Source organism: Erinaceus europaeus, chromosome 18 (genome assembly GCF_950295315.1).
Source record: "Erinaceus europaeus chromosome 18, mEriEur2.1, whole genome shotgun sequence".
In the NCBI taxonomy this organism is placed as follows: domain Eukaryota; kingdom Metazoa; phylum Chordata; class Mammalia; order Eulipotyphla; family Erinaceidae; genus Erinaceus; species Erinaceus europaeus.
In genome coordinates this window covers 32,901,236-32,919,302 of record NC_080179.1, presented here as the reverse complement: position 1 = coordinate 32,919,302, position 18,067 = coordinate 32,901,236, and the positions used below count along the sequence as shown (strand labels likewise).

General features: G+C 39.1%; 1 protein-coding gene across 2 annotated transcripts in view; it reads right to left on the bottom strand.

Moving 5' to 3' along the window:
- LOC103126472 (lymphocyte antigen 75) overlaps window positions 1-18,067 on the bottom strand; it is a 196,812-nt gene that overhangs the window by 45,023 nt on the left and 133,722 nt on the right. The window contains exon 1 of one of the 2 annotated variants that reach the window (XM_060177869.1): window positions 1,897-2,149. The exons of the other annotated variant lie outside the window; for it this stretch is intronic. Within the exon in view, the coding sequence (XP_060033852.1) occupies window positions 1,897-2,134 (238 nt within the window). The 5' untranslated portion in view covers window positions 2,135-2,149. Of the gene's footprint in view, window positions 1-1,896; window positions 2,150-18,067 lie in introns of those variants that run through there. 2 annotated transcript variants of the gene reach the window in all.

The following is an 18,067-nucleotide window of genomic DNA, read 5'->3' as shown; positions in this document are numbered from 1 at the left end:
AGGGATAAAGAACAGGAAAACTATTGGGGGAGGGGATGAGATGCAGAATTCTGATGGTGGGAATTGTGGAGTTGTGTCCCTCTTATCCTACACTTTTGTCATTGTTTCCTTTTTATCAGGGGCTGGGCAGTAGTGCAGCCGGTTAAGCACACATGACCACAAAGCACAAGGGCCTGCTTACGGATCCCAGTTCGAGCCTGCTCCCCACCTGCAGGTGGGTCACCTCAGGGCCAGTGAAGCAGGCTTGCAGGTGTCCTTGTCTTCCCCTCCTCTCTTGATTTCTCTTGGTGCTATCCAGCAGTGGCAAAAATAATAACAACAAGGGCAACAAAATAGGAAAAATGGCCTCTTGGAGCAATGGAGTTGGAGTGCAGGCACTGAACCCCAGCGATAACCCTGAAGGCAAAAAAAAAGTGTATTTATCTATTAGTAGGTACATAAAAGGAAAAAGAACAAATCTTTCAAATCAATCAAATCAATCAAATACATGATTGATGAAAACAATTCTCTGAAGAAGAGAGTGAAAAAAAAATCTAGAAATTGACATTTAAACACCAGACAACAAAGGTATATTTAGACTAATAGATAAAAGCATGGTAGTGCAGAGGGTGGATTAAATGGAAACTCAGATATTATTGGCAAATATGATGAAGCCTTGTATGAAGGTTCAAAACAGTTCAGCCTTCCTAATTATGTCCTATTCTAGCATTTTCTTGGATAAAGCTGAAGTGCTCAGTTTGTGCTGTGTGAAAATCATACTTCATTCCTCCTTGGCAAAGGCTGGTCATATATGGTGGTCCCCACCCAAACTGTCAGGATATAAGCTTTATGTTGGCGAGTTCTGAGCTGCTTACTCTGCTCCTGCCTCAAGCACTGCAATCTTAACAACATTCCTGTCTGTGCATTGGTTTTGTACAAGACTTTCTAAAATGATAGTGGAATCCACGGGGGTAGGGGGGTAAGCGCTTGCATAATAAATTTATTAAGCCCACACAAATATTCACTCAGTTCTTGTTTATTTTGCTCTTTAGTTCCTAAAAAATTTCAGTCAATAATGTGTTTTTTTTTTTAAGATGGAAGTCTTTTCCCAGAGATCCCCATGAACATTTTTCTTTTGGCATGCCTGAATGTCAAACTTGTTATTGTCGTTGCTTTAAAGAAACAAGCATTAGAATTGTCTGTTTTGTTTAACAGTCATTTTCGAAGTAACTGCATATTCATGTATATATATTTTTTCAGATGTCATTTGCACAAATTAGACTTTTAATGATTTTAAAATGACACGATTTAAGTGAAATCCAATCTTCTTCAGTTACTCCCCAGTTTGGTCTAAGGGTTATATGGCTGACCTGCATTCCTGTTTCAACAACTGGAACACCAACCAATTGCCCAAACAACATGGAGAGCAAACAGGGCAAGCTTCATCCCATCCCCACCCTCTACCCTAATTGCACATGAACAATCTCCGCAGCCAATTTCTCTGCTATTCATTTACCCAAGTAGCAATGAAATTATGCTTGTCTCAGAACACTGTACTGGTCAAACAACCTTGCTTTGGGAATTCCTTTTCTCAGAGCGGGAGCTGTGCTGAGAATGTGGGCTTGTTGTATGAGTGAGTGCACACTGGAAGCTCGGTTACCTCCTGGCAGGGTGGGGCCACTGGGGGGAGGGGGGGATGCATCTAAGAACCGACTGAACTAGCAGGAGAGTTAGGGAGTGACCAGACAAACCGACTAGAAGGGCGCAACAGGCTGGTGTACAGATGAGGGAAGAGAGGCCGGCTCAGGATGCAGCCCCTCCAGAGACGCCCTCGAATGCTGGAGCGGGGGAAGAAGGTGGTCCTTCCAAGTTGGGGTTACCAGACAGAAGAGGGGGTGCAGCAGGCGGTCAGCTTACCCGCGCCGGCGGCGGCGAGGCCCAGCAGCGGCAGCAGAAGAGCAGGCAGAGCTGGCAACAAGGTCCCAGGCATGATGGACTGGGTGTTTGGCGTTTGCTGCGGGGCGGCGCTTCTCGGAAGTGCAGAGCTGGCCGACCCCTCCCACCAATCAGGCCCCTGCGGGGAAGGGAGGAGCGGGAGATGGGGCGCTGGAGAAATGGGGGACAGGGGACCAAAGGAGGTGACTAGGGGGCCCATGAGCTGCTGACCTTTAGTGCCCTGAACCCGCAGAAGAGGGTGGCGCGCCGCCTTCCCGAATGTTTCTTCACTCTTTCATTTGAATTGAAATAATTTCGGGCTTTAATACATTGCACAAATGGCACAAAGAATTCCTGTAACCCTTCTCGCCGCTTCCCTAAATGTTGACATTGTATATAAAAATATTACAATGAACTAAGCCAGGAAGTTAACCCCAGTTGTAGCCGTCACATTTCTCCTGTTTTCTCTAGAGTTCTACTTTTGTGCTAAGATGCAATTCAGCATCATGGATTGCATGTATTTCTTCTTAGTTTCTTTTAATGTTCCTGTCAGTCTTTATTTTTCAAATATCTAGACAGCTTTGGGGGGGATACTGGTCGGTCATTTTGTAGAATGCCCTTCAGTTTTAGTTTTTGTGTTTTTTTTCCTGAAAAATCTTTTCTTGACGGAAATCAGAAGAACAAGATTTGGGTTGTAATTGTTTTGTTGGAGGGAGGCAGGTGTATTACAAAATGATGTGTCCAGGCTAGGTGAGGTTCACTGATAATTAGTTGAATTGGTGTCTTCCCACTTTGAATTAGTGAGAAACCTTATCAAAGACTCCTCCCATGGGACTATGTTCCTAAAACAACCATTCTTTGTTACCATCTACTACAAACTATACTTACACAGCTCCTGGAATGTATCAACATCCTGCCAACATTTTAATCTTGAACTTCAGCCTCTAGTGCAATGAAATGATAAACTTACATTGTTTAAGCCAAAAACCTATGCTTGCTAAAGTATCTATATAAGGTATGCAGTTGTAACTGGAGCAGTGAGGACTTCTGCATCTACATGGCACAATGTACACACCAGGACCAAGTTAAATTTCTCTTAATATTCTAAAAATAAGTTTCACCCAGTGGAATATTATTCAGCACTAAAGAGAAATAAGCTATCAAACTATGAAAATACATGTAGAAACCTTAAATATGTAATGCAAAATGAAATAAATCAATCTGAAAAAAAATCCTTTCAGTAAATTTAAAAAGGCTGTGTAATTCCACCTATGTGATAACTTAAGAGAAGTCAAAATTATACTGATGATAAAAAGATTAATGATTGCTATGAATAACAGTATAGAAAATCCTTAAGTGAATAGAAATGGAAATACCTTAGTTCCACTCCTAGGCATTTATCCAAAAGAGATAATATTACTAATTTGAAGGGATATATGCACCCCCATGTTCATAGGGCATTATTCACAATAGCCAAAATATGGATGCAAACAGAATGCACTTGGACAGATGACTGGATAAAAAAAGTTATGGGACATATACTTAGTGCAGAACTACTCAGCAATAAAAAAGAGGATATTGTGTTCTTTGGGATAAAATGGAGAAGGTTATGCTTAATGAAGTAAGGAGGTAAAGGACAACTACAGGATGGTTTCACTCATATGTGGAATTTAGAGAACTGACCACATGAACTTGAAACAAACAAACAAACAAACAAAAAGGCTACCCATATTCAAATTTAGAAAACTATAGTGGTTATCTGGGGGAGGGCACAGAGGTGTGAAATTATAATCCTATTAATTTATAATCTTATAAATCACTACTAATGTAACATGTCAAGGGGAAATAGATTTAATACTTCAAGTTCTTCAACTGTCTGGACTATAGTTCTAAGTATAAATATTTTCTTTAGTGTAAGTATTAATATTTCAGATTTGTTAAGATGATCAAACTCTGACACTGGGCTTAAATTGTTCAAAGATCTCTAAAAGTATATCTGTATATACAGTTTTTAAAATATCCAAGTTTGCTGGGACACATACTGAGCATCTTGTCCATGTTTATACTAGAAGTGGGGAATTGTTGGGACATGAATGTAATTAGCATATGGCTGACAAACATATTAGCATATGGTTGATGTCAGGCTGATGAACCCATGAGGGATTGTGGGTATGTCAGACATGATTGACGTGTGAAATGAGACATGTTGAGGTGGTTCTGGTGGCAATGATTTAGTTGACATCAGCAGATGCAGTATCAAATGATGTGGGTCAAGAGAAGCATGAAGGAAAATGAGCCAAAACCCCAGAGGTTCCAGCACTGGGAGAAATATGGGTTTTATAGAATAAACAAATAAAATTAAAAAATGAAAATGGGCAAATATATGCAAATATGGAAAGGTAGTTGTAGAAATAATAGTTAACCCATATCTGCAAACTTAAGAGAACTGCTATAACTTACAATGGAGGAATTGGGGATTCAGAATTACGGTGATGGGAAAGAGGGAAGTTGTACCCCTGTTATCTTGTAACTTTATAAAACAATATTAAATCACTAAAAAAAAATTAGTGATTTTCAGATATTGGGAGAAGTTGGCAGAGGGCAGAGAGATGTAAATAAGTAGAGCATGGAGATTTGGGGAGGCAGTGAAATTATATGTGTTGTTATACATGTGTAAAATGCCATTGATTGTATAACACAAATATGAAACTATAAACCATGGTTGCTAGTTAATGATAATGTATCAACATTATACCATTAATTTTAGTAGATGTACTAATTACACAAGATAACGGTATTAATCAAATGGACAGAGAAGAGATACATGTGGAACTCTCTACTCCCTGCTCAATTTACTATAAACCTGGAACTGCTAAAAACACCAACAAAAAATCAATCTAACCCTTTTCATGCCTCTGCTATCTCAGTTAAGCTGAGAAACTGAGTTAATTCACCAAGGAAATATCAAAAAGGCTTATAAGAAGAACCACAAATTATTAAACATCTTGGTAAAAGTCATATTCATTTACTGATAAGGAAACTGGTACCTGGGAAAGAGACAAGACTTAGCTTGGACAAACAGATACTGCCAAGAAATGAACTAGAATGAATCTTCTGCTGCACTCTTCCAATCTTTCAACTCTACCCCCTTTGCCAAAATAACAAGATCTTGCTCAACTTTACTTTCATTTCTCTTTTTAGGCTGTGAGTTATGTTAGTATTAAGCCCAAAGCAAATATTCCAAAGGCACACTGTATTTAAATATTCATACATGGTGACTCTAAATCTTTCTATCCTGCTTAAATACAACAGTAAACATGAATAGCTCTATGCACTCAAGTGAGTGAAAAAGTTTTCTTCACCCTCACCTCAGGCAGAAATACATCTTATCAATGCTGGCTACTTTGTATTAAATTAACTTTTGAATAGTAATCAGGCTTACATTCTAATTGAAATCCTAAAGAACCACTCTAGTTTGGGCAAATGCTCCACTTCAATGTTTATTCCAAGTCATTTGAAATAAAGGAAGTACACTTTTCCACTGATACCTTTAGTGGATTCTCTGTCTCTGTGTCTCTTTATATGTGTGTGTACACATATATATGACACACACATACATATAAATAAATAATTACTTCTTTATCTGTTTATCTGTTGATAGACATTTAGGTTGATGCTATAAATTGGCTATTGTGAATGATGTGGCAATGAACATTGGAGATCTTAATTCTTTCAGATTTTCCTCATATTCTTCTTCCTCTTCTTCTTCCATATTTTGTTTTAGTTTCCTTTGTTTTTTATTTAACATTTAACAGGATAGAGAAAATTAAAATTAAAAGGGGAGTGAGGATAGAGAGGGAGAAAATAAGAGATCCACTTATAACGTTGCTTTAACACTTGTGAAACATCCCCCCATGGGTGGGGACTAGAAACTTGAACCTGGGTCCTTGTGCATTCTAACTTCTGCACTCAACTGGATGAACCATCAATTGGCCCCTCATTTCCTTTGGATATACATGTGGGAGAAGAACTGTTGAATGGTAAGATAGTTTCATTTTTTTTAGTTTTTGGCAATGAGATCTCTTTGTTCTGCAGTCTCCTCAACTTTATTGAAGTAGTCTGAGTACAGATTGAACAAATTTACCAGCTATCCTGATGATTTTCAGTACCAACATATAACCTTTAATTTCATCTGAACTCTCAAAGTCTCTTGTGTAATATTTCATCTTTGTCATTATCCTGTTTCCATTATTGTGTATTTGGATTTTTTATTACTCTCTTTAAACTCAGAGCCCATTAGCTACTCATTTTTCTAACAGAAGATCTTGCATTCCACTCACCATGAAAATGGAGACTACCAGGTTCAAATATTTACTTTATTTCCCTTCTATTTCATGCCCCCGTGGGTTCAGAGTAGAAGGCAGGCTTACCCAATATCCATTCAAACTTAGTTCCTCTTTTGACATAGTACTGCCCTTCTTCTTTAATATCTTGCCCCCTTTTTCCCCCATGTTACTGTCACCTATTTACTGTTTTTGTCTGTTTTACTTTTCTCTCAGCTTCTAGAACCATGCACCTCCCCCCTCTTCCTTTGGGGCAGGGGAAGGGCTTTCTTTAATTCTCCTTCTCCCTCTGGTTAACCCATCATATATTTCCAATTTTCAAAAACTGGTAGGTGACTCAATCAGTAGAACACACACTTTACCAAGTGACATCTTGGATTTGGTGCTTCACCCCAACCCTCTGGCTATGGGGGAACACTTGCCATACAAAGTTGCATGAGCAGTGGGTAGTGCTGTGGTTGGTATAATGCATATAGAGGAGGGAGAGAGAGAGGGAGAGGGAGAGGGAGAGAGGGAGAGAGGGAGAGAGGGAGAGAGAGAGAGAGAGAGAGAGAGAGGCCAGACATAGAGCCCCAAGGATATATCCAGTGACAAAATAAATAATTTTCAAAAGGCTCTGAAGTTCATGTACCTCACTTCATAATTTCCCTTTCTGACTTCACCACTGCAGCATTTCCATTCACTAAGGTGAACAATGTTTCCCTAATTTCTGGAGTTCAGTTATATTTGACTTTACTTCTCTGTTGTTCTCTAATTGTAGCAATATTGAATTGATCCTACATTGTATCTGTGGGTATTTTGCCAGGGACCTGAAACATTAAGACTTCTCAGAACTACTGTCCACATAAGTTACTTGGGCTAGGCTTTACTTTACTCCCTTTTGACATAAGACAGGTCTAGAGAACTTTATATCAAAAGAAATAGTCCCTTCTAATTAGTGCTTGAGTGTCTACTGGATAAATGCCCAGTATTATTGCTGGATCATAAGGTAGCTTCATTTTTATTTGTTTAAGGACTCTCCAAACAGTCTTCCAAATGGGATATACCAGTTTGCATTCCCACCAGCAGTGAAAGACAGTCCCTCCCCCTTTTTAAAATTTCTTTTTCAAAAAATTTTTAAACTTATTTAAAAAAGGAGACATTAGCAAAAACAAAGGATAAGAGGGGTACAACTCCATGTAATTCCCACCACCAGATCTCCATATCCCATCCTCTCCCCTGATAGCTTTCCTATTCTTTAACCCTCTGGGAGTATGGACCCAAGGTCATTGTGGGATGCATAAGGTTGAAGGTCTGGCTTCTATAATTGCTTTCCCACTGAACAGGTCGATCCATACTCCCAGCATGTCTCTCTCCTTCCCTAGTGGAGAAGGGCTCTGGGGAAGCAGAGCTCCAAGGCACATTGGTGGGGTTGTTTGTCCAGAGAAGTCTGGTTGCATCCTGCTAGCATCTGGAACCTGTTGGCTGAAAAGAGACTTAAAATACAAAGCCAAACAAATTGTTGACCAATCATGGACCTAAGGCTGAAATAGGGCAGATGAAGTGTTGGGGGGGGGGGGCTCCATTTTGTAGATAGCTAGTAGGCATATTTTAGTTATATTACAAAGGGCCTGTAGCTATACTAGTGTTTTTTTGTTGTTGTTGTTTGTTTTTGCCTGAGCCTGAAATCTGATATGCAGGTGGATCCAAGTTATTGTCTGGGGAGATGATGTCATGACTGGGAAAAGGACTAGAAAGCTGGATCAGGGAAGAGAGCAGCTCCCCAATATGGGAAAGGTATAAATATTGTTGACTATAAACCCCATCAATTTGATGTGATCTTAGGAGCCTGTGTGATCTCTGCATAGCTTTCCTATTTTTTTATCCCTCTGGAAGTAATTGCTTCCCTGCTGAACATGGGCGTTGACTGGTCGATACATGCTCAAAGGCTTTCTCTGCATCTACTGATATAATCACGTGGTGTTTGGTCTTGCTCTTATTGATTTAGTGAATCATGTTGATTGATGTACGTTTATTAAACCAACCTTGCATCCCTGGGATACACCCAGATTTATCCCAGATAAACATTTGTAGCATTTGTTCTATTCCTCTAAAAAATGTGGTTAGGATCTTGATGGGGATTGCATTAAATTTGTGTATGGCTCTGGGTAGTATATTTATTCTAATGATAAGGTTTACTATATATGGACTCCATTATCTTGAGGAATTTTCCATCTGTTCCCATTTTTTGTAGCGTTTTGATCATAAAAGTGTGTTGGATTTTGTCAAAAGCTTTCTCTGTGTCTATTGATATAACCAAGTGGGTTTTTTTTTCTTGTATTTATTAATGTGGTGGATAATGTTGATCGATTTATGTATATTAAACCCCTGAGGACCAACAGAAAGTGAGACCCACAGTTTTAAGCTGGTGAGATTTAGGAGAACTTCCCTTCAGCAGCCTTTTTATTGATAAGACTCAGACCAGAGGTGGTGTGTCAATTAGCAAACTGCCTGACTGGCACCACCTGCTCTCATTAGGAACATACTTTTAGCCCCAGGAATCTCTCCTTAAGCCCCCCTCAGTACATGAGTTACATGTTTTTGCACTCACCCCTGGCTTGGGGGATTCCTGAAGTAATCCTATTCCTTTTTTTTTGTGTTCTCAGGTGATCCTTTTTTTATTTGTAGTTGATCAGGGAGAACAAAAGGCAGCTGCTGCTACTCCAAAGCCACTCTCAGGTGAACTATTTGAAGAGTTCCCCTTTCTCCAAATCCTAACATGGATCATTTCCTGATTTTTCTGATGTAAGTTATTGTCTCCGGTGTGAGATGGTGTCTCAGCATAGTTTCAATTTGCATTTCTCTAATGATAAATGAAGTAGAGCATTTTTCATGTGTGATTGGGCCATATTTTTCTCTTCTTTGGAAAACTGTTTAGCTCTTTGGCTCACTTTTTATTGGGTAACTATTACTTTGTTTGCATATCTGTACCAATTTTGTATAGATGTTCAATATCAGTCACTTGTTTTATGTGTGATAAAACTGAGTTGCCTGCTTATTGTTGTGCAGTTTGCCTTTGATGTGTAGAAGCTTTTTACAGGGAGTCAGGTGGTAGAGCAGCTGGTTAAGCACACGTGGTTCAAAGCACAAAGACCCACATTGAGGGCAAAGTCCTGTAGAGGCCCACAAGAGGGACCACTATACTGTTCCTGATGGAGCTGGCCAGCAACAGTGGGGAGAGTATCTGCTAGAGGTCTAGGCCCATCATGTCTATGTAGGAATCCCAGGATTCCCTGATTAGGGCCCTGGATGACAGGGGTGGCCCAGTAGTGGCCAAAAGCGCCATCATTAAAGTGTGCCAGTCTCTTTTCCCTACCCAGCTTTTGTATTCCTTACCTTATCTGACAAAGTTAGCCTTGGAATGACAGAGGGAAGTGAAACAGAAGTAGATGAGAAGGGTATCTAGGTCTGAGTAGAAATATTTGATTAAGTACTTTATGGTACCTAATATAAAAAGTCTCTTTTTTAGGTCTTTCTATTTGCTTGCCGCTCTTATTGAGTCATTTCAAACTATTGTGCACTTCTACATTAAGGTATTTATTTTCCCTTAACTTACAGATACATGTGCACATGTGTTCTATCTCGTGGGCCTTGGTCTATATTTAGCTTCTGTGGCTTTGTTAGGATGTGCAGTTGCTTCTGGTATGCCTGGTCTAAGACTATAGGTGATTTAATATTTCAAATAAATAGTCATTTAAAAAAATGTATAAACAATTTAGGCCCACTGTTAAATTTCATTCAGGTTACCAATTTGAAACAGTAAGTCCTTAGATTGAAAGAATACATACTAAGAACTGGGGTCTATGCATCAAATGTTCAAGACTTTCAATCTACTTTTCCCCTCTCATGTTGATTAAATAATGATTTATAAGATTATACGTTGATAAGAGTGTATATTAACACCATTCCCACAACCAAAGGTCTGTGTCCCTACTCCCAACCCCCTATAGTGAAGCTGAAAATCTACCCTCACTCTCCACCCAGAGCTTTTTTTTAAAAAATTTTGTTTATTATTTATTTATTGGATAGAGATAGCTAGAAATTGAGGAGAAAGAGGAAGAAGAGAGAGAGGGGGGCAGAAAGACACCAGCAGTACTACTTCAGTGTGGGATTATGTGAAAGCTCAGTAGAGCTTAGGGGAGCTCTCCCATTCTTGGATGGAGGTCTGGAAAGACACCCCAATTGTTAGCCTCTCCCCATAGAGATGAGCCAAGAGGGAAAAGTCTCCTAGACTCAGCTCACCCTTGTTAGACTCTCACAGAGATCTCACAGTTTCTCTCTGCTAGCAGCAGGCCACATGGCTGCCTGCTTTAAGGTTCATTTACTCAAAGTTCACCTCACCTTCTGATCACAAAGGAGAACACACCTTATCACACACTCCTAACAGTGCCTTTTGATGTCCTTAATTTCATCAAGCCTTGTTTATCTTCTCTCTATCTCACCTTAACTGGTTTAACCCCTATTTTCTCAAATGCCTTTGGGTAATTAAATGCCTACATCAGGAGACTAATTATCTTGACCTTTATGTATCACATAAATTCTTGTCATACTAGCCCCGTACCATAGGGACAAGCTGACCTTTAAGAAACCTGTAATTTCTGACATATTTGAAAAATGTTCTTTGTTTAACTTTCTTTATATCTACTCAAGCCCACCCCTGAATAAATCGAGTGTTCGTATCAAAATACTCTCCAGTGTCTCCTTTCTAATCTTTGGGTCCCTTAGAGCTGGAGAGGGAGAACTGGTAGGCTTACCTTCCTGGCTGAAGTCACTCCACATGAGCCCCAGCACTTCACCACTCATGAAGCTTTCCCCCTGCAGGAGGGGACCAGAAGCTTGAACCCAGGTCCTTGGTCACATGTTCTCAACCAGGTGCACCATCACTCGGCTCCACAGTGGTGAAATACTCCAAACTCAGTCAAATTCTACTTTACTTTCCCTGTCCTTCCTTTGTAACTTATGTTTATGAGTGTGATCATCCCATATTTGTCTTTCTGACTTATCTCACTTAACATAATTCCTTCTAGTTCCATCCAAGATGGGTCAGAGAAGGTGGGTTTGTTATTCTTTTTTTTTTTTTTCCTTGCTCCTGCCTGATTGCTATGGCAAGAACTTCCAACACTATGTTGAATAGTAATGGTGATAGTGGGCAGCCCTGTCTAGTACCTGATCTGAGGGGAAATGCTTCCAGTTTTTCACCATTAAGTATGATGTTGGCTGTAGGTTTGCTATATATAGACTCCACTATCTTCAGGAATTTTCCATCTATTCCTATTTTTTTGTAGTGTTTTGATCATAAAGGGATGTTGTATTTTATCAAAGGCTTTCTCTGCATCTATTGATATGACCATGTGGTTTTTGGTCTTGCTTTTGTTGATGTGGTGGATCACATTGATTGATTTACGTATATTAAACCAACCTTGCATGCCTGGGATAAACACCACTTGGTCATGATGAACAATCTTTTTGATATACTGCTGTATCCGGTTGGCTAGAATTTTGTTCAATATTTTCGCATCTATGTTCATCAGAGATATTGGTCTGTAGTTTTCTTTTTTGGTTGTGTCCCTGTCTGCTTTTGGTATCAGGGTGATGTTGGCTTCATAGAAGCTGGCAGGGAGTATTCCTGTGTCTTCAATCTTCTGGAAGACTTTTAAAAGTAGAGGTATTAGTTCTTCTTTGAAAGTTTTGTAGAATTCATTTGTAAAACCATCTGGTCCAGGACTTTTATTTTTGGGAAGATTTTTGATAACTGTTTCAATTTCATTAGCTGTGATGGGCCTGTTCATGTTATCCACTTCCTCTTTACTTAGTTTTGGAAGTTGGTAGGTATCTAGGAAATCATTCATTTCTTCCAGGTTCTCTAACTTGGTGGCATATAGTTGTTCATAGAAGCCTCGCATGATATGTTGAATTTCTGCAGTGTCTGTTGTGATATCTCCTCTTTCATTTACTATCCGATTTATTTGGGTCTTCTCCCTTTTTTGTTTTGTGAGTCTGGCTAAAGGTTTGTCGATTTTGTTTACTCTTTCGAAGAACCAACATTTACTTTCATTGATCTTTTGTATGGTTTTCCTATTCTCAATGTTATTTATTTCTGCCCTAACTTTAGTAATTTCTGTCCTTCTGGTTGCTTTAGGGTTCCTTTGTTGTTCTTCTTCTAGGTCTTTAAGATGTGCAATCAGGCTGTTTATTTGTGCCTTTTCTTGTTTCCTAATGTGTGCTTGTATAGCTATGAACTTCCCTCTTAGGACTGCTTTAGCTGTGTCCCAAATATTTTGATAGCTTGTGTCTTCATTTTCATTGAACTCTCGAAACATTTTGATTTCTTCCTTGATTTCCTCTTTGACCCAGAAGTTGTTAAGAAGTGTACTGTTGAGCTTCCACATTTTCGCACTGTTACTAATCTTTTGTTGACTGTTAAGTGTTAGTTTAATTCCACTGTGGTCTGAGAAGATGCTTGGGATGATTTCAGTGCTCTTGAATAGGCTGATGCTGTCTTTGTGGCCTAAAATATGGTCTATCCTTGAGAATGATCCATGTGGATTTGAGTAAAATGTGTATTCCAGTTTCTTGGGATGAATGACTCTGAAAATGTCCAATAGTTCTAGTTTATCTATCTCTTCATTTAGCTCCCTTATGTCTTTACTGATTTTCTTCCTGGGTGATCTGTCAAGTTGAGATAGTGGGGTGTTGAAGTCCCCTACTATGATTGTGTTACTGTTAATATATTGCTGTAGCTCTTTCAGTAGAAGTTTGATGTATTTAGATGGCTTCTCATTGGGGGCATAGATATTAATAATTGTTAAGTCCTCTTGATTGACTGATCCTCTGAGCATTAAGTAGTGTCCATTCCTATCTTTTTTAATCTTATCTATTTTAAAGTCTATCATGTCAGATATGAGAATAGCTGTTCCTGCCCTTTTTTGTGGGCCATTGGCTTGTATGATAGTTTTCCATCCTTTCACTTTAAGTCTGTGTTTGTCTTGTTGCGTTAGGTGAGTTTCCTGTAGACAACATATTGTTGGGTTGTGTTTTCTGATCCATCTTCCTACTCTGTGTCTTTTAATAGGTGAATTCAGGCCATTCACATTTATTGATATCAAAGATTGAAGATATTTTAACGCCATTCTTGTAGAGTTTTAGAGTGTTTTGATATATGTTCTATTTGTGGTGGTCTGGTTGTTTATAGGAAACCTTTCAGAACTTCTTTCAAGGCAGGCTTGGTGATGGTTGCTTCCTTCAACTGTTGCTTGTCTGAGAAGGTTTTGATGCTTCCATCTAGTCTGAATGACAATCTAGCAGGATATAGTATTCTTGGCAGAAAGCCTTTCTCATTGAGCACTCGATAGATATCTTGCCATTCTCTTCTGGCCTGTAGTGTTTGTATGGAGAAGTCTGCTGCTAATCTTATGGGTTTTCCTTTGTAGGTGACTCTTTGTTTTTCTCTTGCAGCCTTGAGGATCCTTTCTTTATCCTTATTCCTTTCCAATCTAAGTATGACATGTCTTGGTGTCTTTAGGTCTGGGTTAATTCTGTTTGGGACCCTCTGGGCTTCTTGAATCTTTATGTCTTTGGTGTTGTCTAGACTAGAGAAATTTTCAGCTATTATGGCCTGGAGAACACTTTCTTCCTCCCCTTCTCTTTCTTCCTCTGGTAAGCCAATAATGTGTATATTGTTTCTTTTGAAGTCATCCCATAGGACTCTGTTGTTGTTTTCAGCATCTCTTAATCTCTTTTTGAGGTCTCTTACTTCTTCTTTAGTTGTCTCTAATTCATCCTCAATCTTGCTAATTCTGTCTTCAGCCTCATTGATTCTATTCTCTCTGCCCTCTACTGCTTTCTGGAGTTCATCTATTTTGTTGCCCTGCTCTGATACTGTTTTAGCTTGTTCAGCTAGTTGCCTTCTTAGTTCAGCAATTTCAGCTTTCAGCTCTCTAATAACCATGAGATAATTAGAATTTTCTTCCATATTCTCATTTGTTGTTCCTGCAGTTCTGATTACAATTTTTTCAAATTCTTTACTCACTCCTGTTATTATTTCCTTAGCTAATGTTTGGATGTTGAACTCGTTGTTTTGTGCTTCGCCCTCTGGAGGACTTTTAGCTGGACTCTTGTCCTGGTTCGAGTCTCCATTATTTTTTCTTGTTGTTTTAACCATTTTATATAAGTTAACAGTTTTTTCAATCCCTGAGTTGGAGTTCAGTGGTGTAAAAGCCTTTTTTTTTTCCCCTGTAGGCTATGGTAGCCTGAGGGCTTTTAAACTATCAATAGGCTTCTTGGCTTAATCAATGACTCCTGACCAAGAGATAAAGCAGGGTGTGGCAGAGATAATCCAGTGGTTATGCAAAGAGACTTTCACAGCCCTTCAGCTATGCCACCAAGGTATAGGTCTTCTCCTGAGTTTCCCGGTTAGATCTCTGTGCCCTCCCTGTTGCTGCTCCAGATTCTGAGGGTAGTAGCAATGGAGACTCAGAGTTGTACTTGGTGAGTCTCTGGGGAGTCCTTTCCTCCCTTCAGCTGTCCCCTTGTTGGTGGAGCAGACTGGAGGTGGTGTCTCCACTGACAAACTGTCGAACTGTTAGCAGTCACTTAATCTCTCCTTAGGCCCCTCTCTCCTCTCTGTCACCAGCCATGCGTGTTTGTACTCACGGGTGATTTACTGGGTTTCTGTGGTCATTCTAGTCCTGTCTTGTTTCGGTCCGGGTGGTCTCCTTTGGTATTCCTAGTTGATCCGGGAGAGGGGTTTGTTATTCTTAATAGTTGAGTAGTAATCCACTGAGTATATATACCACAACTTTCTCAGCCATTCATCTGTTGTTGGGCACCTGGGTTACTTTCAGGTTTTGGCTATTACAAATTGTGCTGTCATGAACGTAGGTGTCAGGGACATTGGCCTGAGCAACATTATATGATCATCTTAAGAGAAAGCCTGTATGGTCCTGGTAGTTAAGGTCCAGGGAATACTGTATGGTTACTTCCATGAGGATCTGTATGGTTCCTGATGGGCAAGGTCCAAGAACACTTTGCTCTGACCTTTGGACTCATTCACATGGGTTGTATAGAAATCACTGGCAGACAGGCAAGATTATCTTGACCTTGAGTACAGGCTGCAGCTGAGCAAAGGAAAAGTCAACAAAAGTTCCTGTTATGTTTTCACTGCTTCACTGAGTTGAACTTTAGACACTGTGCTAACATGTTTTACTGTCTCAACTGAGAACTAAAATCATTGTTATTGCTTCATTAAATAAGCTGAGCTCTGCTAAGAATAAAGATGATCAATCTGGTCCTTCTGTGCCTGTCATTATTTTGCCCTCCTCTCAGGGACTATTTGGATTTCATGTAGGACCGGTCACGTAGGTATACACAAATCTTTTTGGATGTGTATGATTGAGTACTAAGGATATATCCCTAGGAGAGGAATTACTGGGTCATAAAGAAGGTCCATTTCAAGTTTTGTAAGGGTCCTCCAGACTTCTCTCCACAGGTGTTAAACCAATTGACATTTCCACCAGCAGTATAGGAGGGTACCTTTGTCCCCACAACCTCTTCAGCATTTGCTGCTGCTGTCATTTCTGAGGTATGACATTCTCACAGGGGTGAGGTAGTATCTCATTGTTGTCTTTATTTGCATTTCTCTGAAACTGATTTAGAGCAATTTTTCATATGTTTGTTGTCCCTTTGTATTTTTTCTGTAGTGAATATTCTGTTCATATTATCTCCCCACTTTTGGATTGTGTCACTTTCTTTTTTTGTTGGTAAGTTTGGTGAGTTCTTTATATATTTTGGTTATTAGCCTCTTGTCTAATGTATGGCATATAAAGATCTTCTCCCATTCTGTGAGAGGTCTCTTTGTGTGATGGTTTCTTCTGCTGTGCAGAAGCTTTTCAATTTGATGTAGTCCCACTGATTTGTTTTGATTTAGTCTTCCTTGCAACAAGGTTTGTGTTATCAAAGATGCCCTTGAGATTTAGATGGGAAAGTGTTCCGCTAATATTTTCCTCTAAGTATTTGATAGTTTCTGGTCTAACATTCAGGTCCTTGATCCATTTGGCGTTGTTTCTGGTGAGATAAAGTGGTTAGTTTCATTCTTCTACATGTTTCAACTCAGTTTCCCCCGCACCATTTATTGAAGAGATCCTCCTTTCTCCATTTAAGAGTTTGGGCCCTCTTATCAAAAATCAGGTGTCCATATGTATGGATGTTTTTCTCTAGGCTTTCAATTTTGTTCCATTGGTCTATTTATCTATTTTTATTGCAGTACCAGGCTGTTTTGATTATAATTGCCTTAAAATATAGTTTGAGATTCTGATGCCTCCATTTCTATTTTTTTCTCTCAAGATTGCTTTGACGATTCTATGTGTTTTCTTGTTCCAGATAAAAGATTGTAGTTTTTGTTCTATTCTCTTAAAGAAACTTGGTGGGCCTTTGATCGGTATTGGATTAAATTTGCATATAGCTCTAGAAAGAGTATTCATTTTGATTATATTAATTTTTTCCATTCCATGACCATCCTTACATTTCTTTGTATCATTTTCTATTTCCTAGAATACCAACTCATAGTTTTCAGTATATGAGTCTTTCACTTATTTGGTCAGGTTTATTCCTATATATTTTATTGATTTTGCTGTAATACTGGATGGGAGTGATTTCTATATATCTTCTTCTTTGGACTTAGTGTTTGCATAGAGAAATACCACTGATTTTTGTACATTGGTTTTGTAGCCAGCCACCTTGCAATATTGCCTAATGATTTCCAGCAGCTTTCTGCGGAAATATTTAGGTTTTTCTATGTATACTATCATATAATCTGGAAATAGTGAAAGTTTGACTTCTTCACTTTTAATCTGTATTCCTTTGATTCCTTTATCTTGCCTGATTACTATGGCAAGGACTTCCATTACTATGTTGAAGAGTAATGGTGATAATCAACAGCCCTGTCTAGTCCCCAGTCTGAGGGGTAATGCTTTCAGCTTTTGTCCATTGAGTATGATGTTGGCTATAGGTTTGCTGTATATGGACTCTACTATCTTGAGGAATTTTCCATTTATTCCCATTTTTTGTAGTGTTTTGATCATGAAAGGTTGTTGGATTTTGTCAAAGGCATCTCTGCATCTATTGAGATAGTTATATGATTTTTAGTTTTGCATTTATTGATGTGGTATCAATATTACTGATCAAAATTATTGATGTGGCATAAATTACATTGAGTGACTTATGTATATTGAAGCAGCTTTGCATTCCTGGGATAAATTCCACTTGGTCATGATGAACAAGCTCTTAATTACACTGCTGTATCTGGCTGGCTAGGATTTTGTTTAATATCTTAGCATTTATTTTCATCAGAGATATTGGTCTGTAGTTTTCCTTTTTTGTTGTGACCCTATCTGCTTTTGGTAACATGGTGATGTTGGCTTCATAGAAAGTGGAAGGGAGTTTTTCTCTGTTTTCAGTCTTTTGGAAGAGCTTTAAAAATATAGGCATTGTTTCCTAAAGGTTCTGTAGAATTCATTTGTAAAACCATTTGGTCCAGGACTTTTACTGTTGAGAAGTTTCTTAATAACTGTTTTGGGGCTGGGTGGTGGCACACCTGGTTGAACACACATGTTACAATGTACAAGGACCTGGGTTCGAGCCCCCAGTCCCCACCTGCAGGGGGAAAGCTTCACAAGTGGTGAAGCAGTGCTGCAGGTGTCTCTCTGTCTCTCACCCTCTCTATTTCCCTCATGATTTCCCTCTATCCAATAAATAAATAAAGATAATAAAAATTT